Below are 11,381 nucleotides of genomic sequence, written 5' to 3'. Positions count from 1 at the left end.
TCACGAGAAAAAGACATATTCTTTGATTTTCTTGTGATTTTGTGGTGTTAAAACTCTTAATTTAAGGATTTGAGGTTTGATTTTTCAATTTTTAGAGCAATTTTAAGCTATTTTTCGAGCAATTGTAGCACACAAGTGTTGTTTCAAAAATTCTGCCAAAAAGGTGCTATTCTGTCAATGGTTTCGGTGCTATTTTTCAATATACAGAAACAGGTGCCAGATTACAGTACGCTGAAATATTATTGCTGTTTTTATCAAAACTTTATTTTCTTAGATTTTACAAGTTCAATGAAATTGAATGATAAATATTGAAGTTTAGGTGTTGAATTAGGTAATGCATAAGGTTTGTATGGTATAAGGTTGCTATTTTAAGAAATTATATTGATTTAATGGATTTGATCATGTTTGGTGATTTGTTAGTAAATATTTGAAGGTATGAAAAGTTAAAGAAATAGAGAGGCAAGAATAAATATAGAAGTCAAGCGAATTACGTGGTAGATTTATATTAGTTTAATTGTCACATTTTAATTTGAGTTATTATACCGTTATTTCAGGTAGTGACGTGAAAGCTTGGAAATTCCCATCAATTTGATCGGATTGCTATCCATACATACATTTGTGAGTGGAAAAAAACTTTAATATTTTCAAAGTATTTATAAATTTAGTATATTACTAAATGATGTGCAACTATGTGAATTATTTGTTCAATTGTATGATTCCTACAAAAGTTTCTTTTACTATGATAAATGTGGAATTTCAAAGATTATAAATGGTACATTTTTAAGGTGGAAATGAGACGTGACATTGAGATCGACCAGAAAAGTACCCATGACCATATATTTTTTGTAGTTCATTGAGAGGCCTTGACCCGATTCTATACTACACTAAGGAGTCTTAGACCATATAAGAAGGAGTTTCAACCGTGTACATATAATTCATTGAGAGGTTTTGATCGTATTCTAGAATTGATCATCAGAGGTCCTTAAGACCCGCTTTCTTTCATGAAGGGGGCCACAGGCTCATGGCAAAATTTCTTAGCCCGACGGGTGGATTATAGATTTCTATCAAAGGGTACATTTTTTGTAGATTACATGTGGTTTGATAAGATGATATTATAAATACCCATCGTATTTTACATAAGCATTTGATTTTAGCTCATTCTTGTAGTAATTCATTATCAGTCTTGGTGATAGATTTGATATCTAGTCAGCATCTATCATCAGCTTACATCACGTTTCGAGTCCGCTAGAATGATTCGGGACGGGTTGGGTCACAAGGTGGGAAAAAATATTTTCTTTCAATAATTGATGATTTTTCAAGAAAGTGTGGGTTTTTCTTTTAAAACATAATTCTAAAACTTTTGAAAAATTCAATAATTGGAAGGTTTTAATTGAAAATCAGATGGCTATAAAGATTAAAGTTTTAAGAATTGATAAATGCAAGTTCCCTCCTTAGTGTATATTACATCTCAGCAATTTTGTTTTAAGTATTTACATAGATGCTTGTAATGTATGCCTTATGGCCAGGGTCGTCATGAAATGCCCGAGACTCGTGGACTTTGCTTGTCAGAAGAGGTTATAGTTAGAATAGTATGAATATTATCCAATAATGACTTTCCTTCATGAGATAATATTGCCGCTTATATACAGTCTTATATTCTCTAAGATTGAATTTTATACTTATTTTATGCAAATAAATTCAGACTTTGAGGCAGCCAAGGATTGGAGGGTTTTGAATAATTGACATGTTCACCGAGCTTTATAAGCTAGTCCATCAGTGTGAAGTGACAGCGATTCTTATTTTGTATGGTCTTCCTAATTAAGCCTGTTTCTTCTTGTCACCTGTAGCTTTTCCTGATGCTTTCAATTACTTGGACAAACTGAAAAAAAATCCTCTCGTCAATTCAGGTTACTGACTGGGTTCATCCTGGTTCATGAGATGATGCATGAGTGGCTGCAACTTAAAGGTACTCTTTCTTTGTACTATAAAGTTGTCTGCTATGCTTTAGAAGTTTATTACAAGTAAATACAGAAGTTTAGACTAAATAAATTTTTTTGTGGTGTTTAAGCTAGAATTGAACAACATATTCTCAGAGTAAGGTAAGAACTATTTTCAAAATAAGTAGAAATTTTCACTTTAAAGTAGTGAAAGGAAACAGTAGTTACTTTAGAGTAACTCTTACCTTTTATTAAGCTTAGTCAAACATGCTTTACATTTTTTCCTGGCATCTCCCTTCTTTGCAATATGCCTAACTAGAATTAGCAACTGTGTCGACCCTAATCTAAGTCCAGAAGTTGAAGAAAGTATCTGCCAAGTGTTAGCTCATATGTGGTTGGATTCCAAAATTATAGCTGGTTCTCGTAGTAATGTTGCTTCGACTTCATCCTCTTCGTCTTCCTCCTCATCTAGTTCTTCTAGAGGGAAAAAGGTCTGAGTTTGAGAAAAAAGGCAATTTTTCAAACACCAGATTGAATCAGATACATCAACAGCATATGGAGATGGTTTCAGAAAAGGCAACAAGGCAGTGCTCAAGTATGGTATAAAAACAATGCTCGATCACATTCGGCTTATGGGAAGCTTCCCATATTAAGTTGATTGGTAATTTTGTTGAAAGTAGTGTAAACTTGACCAAGGCATGCAGTCAATATTGTGAGTAAATTTCTTCAAACCGAATCCATGGATATTGATCATGCTGTCGACCTATTGCAAGGACTTGTTTCATTTCTTGAAAATTATAGAGAAATTGGATTTGCTATTGCCATGGATGAAGCGACAAAAAAGGCAAACGAAATGGGAATTGAAGCTGTATTTACAGAAAAACGTATAATTCGAAGAAAAAACAATTTGATGAAAACTGTAGTAATGAGGTAAAGCAATCAGCAGAAGAATCATTTAGAGTTGAGTACTTTGTTTTTATAATTGATCAAGCTCTATCTTCTCTGAGGACTCGATTTGAACAATTCAAACTATATGATGATATATTTGGATTTTTGTTTAATTTGAAGAGGTTAAGGAGTGCAACTTTATCAAGTTTGTTGAACTCTTGTATGAATCTTGAGAAATATCTTGAACATGATGGGCTTTCGGATATCAGTGGAGATGATTTATGTTTGGAATTACAAGTCTTGAAGATTTATTTACCAAATGAAGCAACAAGAGCAATTGAAGTGCTACACTATTTGAAGACATTGGATGTTTGTTTTCCAAATACTTATATTGCTTACAAAATTTTGTTAACCGTACTGGTTACAGTTGCATCTGCGGAAAGAAGTTTCTCGAAATTGAAGTTGATCAAGACTATCTCCGATCAACTATGTCACAAGAAAGATTAAACGGGTTGGCCATGTTATCAATAGAAAAAGAAATGGTTAAGCAGCTAAGTTATTCAAATTTGATTGATATTTTTGCCTCTAAAATAACAAGACGAATAGTATTTAACTAATTTTTTGAAATTTTTGGTTTGATGGTTTATAATATAATCGTTTCTATGATATATTTCGTTGTTGTTTTACTATTAGTTTTTTAAGTTAGCAATGAGTCGCATAATACACCTTTGAATTTTGTCGATGGGAGGCCTAATTTTCATCATTCACCTCAGGGCCCCTCAAACACAGAACCGGCTCTGGATTTACTTATCATATTTTCTTGCTGCAAAACAAATAAAATAATAAATTATTATAGAGAATAAAATGGTAGCTTATAATTTTATTCCATGACTAAAAATTCTTGGAAAGAAATACTTGTAGACTGCAGTTCTTGAACTCGAGCCTTGAATCTGAAAAATTGAGCCACTTGAATCCCAAATGAAAGTGGGCTCACTGAAGATGCAGTAGCTGGAAGTATCTTAGAACCTGCAGCTGCAATGTTGCATCCTTTTCTAAAACTTGGTGTGCCAATAGCTTCCAAATATGCATTCAAAAATGGCAAGCCCATTGCATCCACTGCAACAAACAAATAAAGTCTTATTCTCGACAAATTTGAGGTCGACTAATTGAATCGAAATTCATCGCTCTGATATTTGGTTCTTAAAGTGAGTTTAAGGAAGTGACCTGAAAGTAGCCACAGGTAAATGGAGCTGAAACATACAAAGGTGTCTATGTCTTTTCATAGTCGGGCACAAAAGGGGGGGCTCGGCTCTAATGCCACTTGTTATGTGAAAGCCATCAAATCTGGTTTTTAGGCAGAACATACGAGAAAGTGTAGGACAAACAAACAAATTCTCATTTAGGACAAACAAAGTCAATCTTATTCTACGCAGGATTGTCTTCAAAACCACATAGAAGCACAATGCAAGTAGATCCTTCCCTATCCCAATAAGTACGATAAAATACCACTATGCCCATGTTTGTCCACCGTTCTTCAATAATTCTTTTTTTCTAGAACACTTTTTTAATCTCACATTCAAACGATAAAATATGTAAATTTAAAACTTTTTCATACTTTATAACTACACATCCTCCAAATAATCACTAATCCAAGACTCATTTTTCCCAAAAAAATTTCTTTTTAATGAGCATAAAACAAGGGCTATATAAAGTTTTGAACAACTCATGAAGAGCTGGAAAAAATTGAAAGAATAATGGCAGAATGTGGCTTTCTGCATTGAATGAAAATAATACATATTCAGTGAGAAATAAATCAGAAATTTTTACTCAAAAAATTGATGATCAGACGGCCATCGCAGAATCTCCCAGATGGTTTCTGGAAGTAAATCTGTCCATTTGGTGGATCGAGCTGTTCGGCCATGCCAGCAACAAGATTCCCAGTATCGGAATTCGAATCTCCAAAGTTGAAAACTGCAGGGTAATTGAAATCAATGGAGTTTGAGAGAGGTAAACAGATTAAGAACAAGAACAAGACGAGTATACGGAAGCTGGTACAAGTTTTAGAAGCCATGTTTCATGAGTGGCTGAATGAATGAAATTTTGGATTCTAAGTTTTAAGTAATTCGTAACTACGAACCAAACGGCAGGTTGGATCTTTCCTATAATAGAAGGGCTGGTGGGGTTTCGGCTTTCTTTTGTGTGTACTCTAAGTTATCTTTGAAATGCAGAGAACTGTTCTTCATTGCTTAAAAACTGGTTATCTTTTGTAGGGTACTGCTGATGTTTAAGCAAGGATTAAGACTGATTTGAACGCTCCTTAAACCATTCATTCTGCCTCTTTTTCACAATTTCACTTTAATTAGGAGATAGCTTTATCACTAAAAATGGACCGACGCTCTCCAGCTAAAAGGGCAGTTTATTTTCTTCGAACACCATGGTGTGCTTGATTTCTTACATCATCTTCACAAGTGTTGAAGATATGAAAATATTATAAAGATTATTTTCCATGACATTTTTTAATTGTGCGAGATTATCTTCTTTAATAGTTGATTGTAGGACTGAACACGATTCGATTTGGACGATTTGTGACAAGTTTTTAAATCAAACCACTTAAAGTGGTTTGAAATTTTTCCAAACCAAACTAAACAGCTTCAATATTTATATCAAACCAATCGAAAACCACGGTTTAAAAAAGAAAAAAATATAATATATGATCAAATAAGTTAAATCATAAATATTAATATAAAATTTCACGTTAAAACAAGTACAAGCCTAAGTTTTAAAATTCTAATCATTATAATGTAATAGCATTATAGAAATATTTTTAACCTTTTTATTCAATATTAATTGGCCTAATATCTACATTGGTGACACACAATTCATTGTCTCCATAAAGATAACAAGATAGTACATGAATCCATTGGTTACAGTTGAATGATATAAAATAACTAATAAAAGAAAATGAATAGAAGATCATATATGACAATACTTTTTATAACTTGTGAATCATTCAATGCTTCTACCTCATCCAAATATTGACTAATCACTGTAAGTTACTTGTTACTCTGAAACCATTATTTAGGGAAAATCACTACATCAAGCATATTTGCACTTAACGAACTGCTAAAAGAATCTAGGAGTCGATCGCTAGTAAGAAATGCAGACTCAGAAACAATTACGGATATTGAATAGTTAACCCATTATTAGCAATTTGGACAAAAATATTGTATTTGTTTGCATTCAATTTCTATCAAATTAATATGTTGAAAAGTTTATTGGTCAAATCTTCAAAAATAAATAAATAAATAAATAAAATAAAAACCATATAAGTAATTGACCAAATCATTTTAGAATTTAACAGTAAAATCTAAAAAACTAAGTTAAAATGTAAATAATTAATTTAGTGATCTAACTAGTAATTTGTGACAGAAATAAATTAAAAATATTGTCCGCTAAAAAGATAAGGGAGTTCGATACAAATTAGAACAAAATACACAGCTACCAATAAAACATAGGAAATAATTACTGAAAATAAAAACATTCTGGATAAAATAACCAAAAATTTAATCGAAATTCAAGATAATTATTAGTGGAGGAAAAAAAATTTATGAATTTGAATTAAAATTTAAATTTAATTGGACGGACAATAAATATGGTTCAACAGTAATTGTCAATATATCACCCAATTTGAGAGTTTTTCTAATCAGAGTTGTATTGATTAATGGATATTTGGATACAATTTAATTAATTAATTAGGATGAATAATGATCTATTTACGTATTGAGTTTAATTGATTATGTCTAATATGTATGCATCTTTTTAATTGGGATATGTTTAATTTTAATTGGGTTGGATAATTGGATACGATTTAATTAATTAATTAGGATGAATAATGATCTATTTACGTATTGAGTTTAATTGATTATGTCTAATATGTATGTATCTTTTTAATTGGGATATTTTTAATTTTAATTGGGTTGGATAAAATTTCAATGAATTAATTTTCTATTTTTTTTGGTAAATGATTTGCAAATATGGGAACCAAATCACTTCAAAACTAAATTATTGATGGATCCATGCAAATTCAAACAGACAATTTCGAAAAAGCGATTTCGATTTGATCTTAAAATTTGATGATTTCATTATTCAGCTCTTGTTGATACGGGCCTTCCTGTTTCTACCTGTCAAAATTTTCTCAAATCAAATCATCAACTCTGGCGATTGAGAAATCTGCAAATGGGCCTTCCCGTTTCTGTCAAAAGTTTCTCAAATCAAATCGTCAACTTTGGCAATTGAGAAATTCATACATCACGTAAGGTCCCAGTTTGGCAAATATGATTCCTAGTTGTTTTGTCCTTAAATAATTTTGCCTTGCTCTCATGTTGGCGCTAGATCATATGAAAATCCTATGGTTGTGTTTGACGAAGATTAAAATCAAGATTTTAATTGAAAATCAACAATTAATTTCAACCACACATTTCATAGGATCTAGAACTTTTTAACCACACATTTCATTAACTTTTATCAAGGGGGTGTATTCAATTAAGATTTTTAATGACTTTTTGGGATTTAAAAAGTTTAGGGGTATTCAATTGAGACTTTTTTAGACTCTCCAAAAGTCACGGTATATTCAATTAAGACTTTTAAAAAGTCTCTAAAAGTTGCGGTTTATTCAACTAAAACTTTTTAAAAGTTTCTATAAGTCTTGGGGGATTCAAATTTTAATAACTTCTGGAGACTTTTATAAAAGTCTCTGAAATACTAACTTTTAGTAGAAAGTACTCGTATAATATCTTGATAGGGATGTTGAAGATATGAAAATATTATATATATTATTCTCCATTATATTTTTCCAATTGTGAAATTATTTTTTGAATAATTGATTACGTGACTGTTGCACAATCTTTCATTTTAAAGTTATTTGTAATCCTATAAATAAGGTCATTTACTTTATGATAGTAAAACAATAATAAAAGTCTATAATATACAATCTATAATATTCTAACAACAAGACCGCCCTTCACAACAACAATATGCACACAACTTTGTACAAAGCTAATTCTACCCCCACATTACCTTCATAGTGTTTACTAATGAAGCATTGATCCTGCAGAACAGTAATGACTTCCGAACATCATTCATGAACATCCAGTCGAGCATATCTAAGATTTACAGTGTATTTGTAAAACGAGATTCTCAATCACGAGCACGTAATCGCACTCGACAACGACTTTTAGAGACATAAAAATTACCATTTCTCGCACTCGTTTGACTGAAGTCGATAGCTAAATCCATTTACAATAGCAATAAAGCAAAGAGTGCAAGAACCAAAACAACAAAATGAATCCTCTTCAGAATGCCATCTGTCTCTTGAACGTTACTACTCTCCCTATCACGGATTTCGCCTTCGGGATCACGAAAGGGACGAGAGTATCGATGATAATATCCTCGGGTCGCACCATATTCACCAGCATTCGAAAATCCATGAACTTGGGCGTTGAAATTTGGAGAGAATGTCGGTATAAATCCAAACATCAAGTTAGAGATGTTACTTGCTCCTGGAGATGGAGCCGTTTCTGGTCTCTGCCATGTCGGTCGACTAGGGATTTCAGTGCTGGGAACGGTTTTTGATCTCGGGTCAGTTGGAACCTTTCCTCGACCGTACAAAGGAATCAACTTTTCCTCTCGTATTAAGGCGTTACAAACTGGGCATCCTTGTGATTGAGAGTAAAGTCGTAGCCATTTATAGAGACACGGCCAACAATATAGATGACCACAGACGGTGATTATAGGATCCGCTGCTAACTCGAAGCAAATATTGCACTCGAAATCACCACCGTCATCACTGCCAATTCCCGAGGATTCTTGGGCCTCGATCGACATTTAATTCAAATCCGAATTTTCCTAAAGATCACAAGAACAATGAATAATATTAGAAAGTAAAACCAGTTCATAGCTATCTCTTTAGGCCCTAAAAATAATTAATTTAACCCACTATCCAGTGTAAAATAGTTCAAATTTCAGAATTTCAGTCCCCAAATACTCTTATGTAGCTTCAAGGGAAATGTAAATTCCCAAACTTCATATTCTAACTGCAAAAAAGATTTGCTAACTACCTACTGGGACCTAAATTCCTCTAAAAAAAAAAAAAAATAATAATAAAATAAAATAAAATAAAAATCCTAAAACACAAAAACGGGTCCTTGATAAACAAGATTCTCCATATTTTCATATAGATAAATATCCTTTGAATTTAGAAAACGAACAAAGATTAATTAATTTTGCTATTTATTTTATGTATGCTATTTTTTAATTTGATAACTATGCATTAACTTAATTCATCGAAATCCTAAATATAATGACTATATTCTCATCAAAATATATACAAAGGATATTAAAAATTGTAAATTGGTAAACATAAAACAATTCAATCAAACCCATCTGAGTTCGTTCACATGTATTCAATTGTTGTAAATAAATTAAACAAGTGTAAAGAAAAAGCCAAGATTGAAATTATAAAGCAAGCATTTACCTTAGAGATTGAAGAAGATCAAAACGCAATTGAACGTCGAGACCCTTGTAAGAATCAATAAATACGAAATGTATCTGGAAAATGAAATGGAAGTGAATATCGACAAAAATCAGTGTGTATTTTTTCTGGTTTTTAAAGTCAGCATTTGTAGGAATTTTGACATTTCTCGGTACACACAAAAAAGTCTAATGTCCACAGTGATCAGCTTTGCTTTCAGGTCTTCATTGATTTAACTACTTAGGTTAGATCAAGGTTCATTCTAATTTAATAATAACGGTTGGGAGTTGTTCGATATATTCGACTAAAGGCATGTTTGGTAGGATTTCAACTTTTGTTTTGCTATTGCTTCTATTTTTTGTAAAAAGCTTTTTGATAAAGCTATATTAAGTCAGCTTCATTTTAAAAACTTTTCTATTGAGACAACGTATTTTCATAAAATTATTTAAATATTTTTAAAGCAATTTTTTAATTTCAAAAGTCGCTTTTGGCTTTTTAAAAGTCTTGTCAAATGGATCCTAAGTGCTTGTTTGGGATTAAGGTCAAAATTAACAATTAAATTTAATCATGTATTTCATGGAACCCACATTTTTACCGACATTTTAACCATACTTTTAATCAACTTTTATCAACATTTAGGGCATGTTCAGTAGTGATTAAGAGAATTGATTTTTTGACCATTAGAGAGAAAAGTGAGTCTTACTTGTGAGTAAAGAAGTAAAAAATAATGGCTGAAATAGTGAAATAACAATAAAAAAATTAATTTTTTGGGGTGAAAAATTGCTACCAAACGAGGGTCCTATTTTTTTGAAATCATAAACCTTATAAAAGAACCCATAAATCGTACTAAAAAGTATTGCATATAAATTAAAAACTCGGGTGGAACATTTTAAAAGTGAAAATGAGAGTGAATTGATGTTATGTATGCCTATATATGTTTTTAGGTCCAATTTTTCCAAAACACATTTTCAACTAGACATTCTTGCATATAATTTTATATGTAGATTCAAAATTTTTCCTTATTTTTTAACTACATATTCTTATAAAATTCACTATTTCAAATCTCATTTTCCTCCAAAAATGAGGCTCAAGCATGGCCAATGATATAATTTATTTATTTTTTTGAGTCTATTTCAAATAATTTAATTTAGTTTATTTTATCGAAAATACAGTGAAGAAAAATGTTCTTAAACTTATAGCCTGTTTGGGAGTGATTTTGAGAATTGATTTTTTGACCGTTAGGAAAAAGTGGGGTCCACCTGTGAGAGAAAAAGTCAAATATGACGACTGGAATAGTAAAATAACGGTCAAAAAAATCAATTTTTTGGGTGAAAAAATCAGGCCCAAACAGGCCCTTAAAAATACTTGATGCTTGGTTTTCAGTTTCCACGTGTTTGACTAATTTTAAATGAATTTAAGTAAAAATCCAATTTTTAGAAACTCAAATTTATACATATTTAAGAACGAAGAAAAAGAATGAAAGCGTTACAAAGATTAAGGTATGATGTTAGACTTTGTGAGTTTTCAAACAGGCTAAAGTAACAACTTTAAAAAAATCTTGGAGTAAAATTGAGTTTTGACCTTCTTCCCCCCTTTTTTCTTCTTTGTATGTCTCTCCTTGTTCTCTAAAATCTCATCCAACCTCCCCTCTAGTCCCCCTTAATTGTGAAAGAAAAATTGTATTTAAAGGATGAGTAATTACTTGTTCGACTAAATACAAGAAATTATGATTCATTTAGTTGGACCTATGATATGCTAATACTTAGAACGACGTTCAACACTAATGGTGTTAGATAACTTTATTCTTAAAGGATTGTATTGTTATGTCCTAAAAAATCAGTGCATCTGAAGTTTGAAAGATACCTTTAATCACATAAAATTTCAAGCCTAATTCAGCCCTTTTTGGTGGCCTTTTAAATTGAAAAAACTATTTTTTGAATAGTATTTTTTAAAGAATGTGTAGTTAAAAAGTATGGATAAAATTTGATTTTATGTATAAAATATTTTATTATGTGAATATGTAATTG

General features: G+C 31.3%; 3 protein-coding genes across 3 annotated transcripts in view; 1 reads left to right on the top strand and 2 right to left on the bottom strand.

Moving 5' to 3' along the window:
* Nucleotides 1-2,434, top strand: part of LOC111376133 (protein DA1-related 1-like) — a 6,266-nt gene extending 3,832 nt beyond the window's left edge. Inside the window, exons 3-6 of the mRNA XM_022999061.1 lie at nt 1,224-1,277; nt 1,384-1,442; nt 1,908-2,021; nt 2,257-2,434. Of these exons, the coding sequence (XP_022854829.1) occupies nt 1,224-1,277; nt 1,384-1,442; nt 1,908-2,021; nt 2,257-2,434 (405 nt within the window). The remainder of the gene's footprint in view (nt 1-1,223; nt 1,278-1,383; nt 1,443-1,907; nt 2,022-2,256) is intronic.
* Nucleotides 2,435-3,404: 970 nt separating this feature from the next.
* On the bottom strand, nt 3,405-4,974 carry LOC111376130 (GDSL esterase/lipase At1g54790-like). Its single transcript, XM_022999058.1, has 3 exons — nt 4,653-4,974; nt 3,741-3,941; nt 3,405-3,648 (listed from the first exon to the last, which is right to left on the bottom strand). Exons 1-3 carry the CDS (start codon nt 4,894-4,896, stop codon nt 3,629-3,631), a joined length of 465 nt encoding a protein of 154 aa, XP_022854826.1. The 5' UTR covers nt 4,897-4,974; the 3' UTR covers nt 3,405-3,628.
* Nucleotides 4,975-7,810: 2,836 nt separating this feature from the next.
* LOC111376129 (E3 ubiquitin-protein ligase RNF185-like) lies at nt 7,811-9,471 on the bottom strand. The gene is made up of 2 exons (XM_022999056.1): nt 9,358-9,471; nt 7,811-8,729 (listed from the first exon to the last, which is right to left on the bottom strand). Exon 2 carries the CDS (start codon nt 8,706-8,708, stop codon nt 8,121-8,123), a length of 588 nt encoding a protein of 195 aa, XP_022854824.1. The 5' UTR covers nt 8,709-8,729; nt 9,358-9,471; the 3' UTR covers nt 7,811-8,120.
* Nucleotides 9,472-11,381: the final 1,910 nt, after the last annotated feature.

Source organism: Olea europaea, unplaced genomic scaffold (assembly GCF_002742605.1).
Source record: "Olea europaea var. sylvestris unplaced genomic scaffold, O_europaea_v1 scaffold1458, whole genome shotgun sequence".
NCBI classification, from domain to species: domain Eukaryota; kingdom Viridiplantae; phylum Streptophyta; class Magnoliopsida; order Lamiales; family Oleaceae; genus Olea; species Olea europaea.
Note: the sequence above shows the minus strand (reverse complement) of the source record. Positions and strands in the feature narration are given on the sequence as shown.

Bases quoted from the DNA above. Each gene is read 5' to 3' on its own strand.
- LOC111376129 (XM_022999056.1), bottom strand. From the start codon at position 8,708: ATGTCGATCGAGGCCCAAGAATCCTCGGGAATTGGCAGTGATGACGGT.
- LOC111376130 (XM_022999058.1), bottom strand. From the start codon at position 4,896: ATGGCTTCTAAAACTTGTACCAGCTTCCGTATACTCGTCTTGTTCTTG. The intron at 3,942-4,652 runs GTAAAAATTTCT...TGTTTGTTGCAG, and splicing joins TCTGATCATCAATTTTTTGA to TGGATGCAATGGGCTTGCCA. The intron at 3,649-3,740 runs GTATTTCTTTCC...TTTGTTTTGCAG, and splicing joins TCAAGAACTGCAGTCTACAA to CAAGAAAATATGATAAGTAA.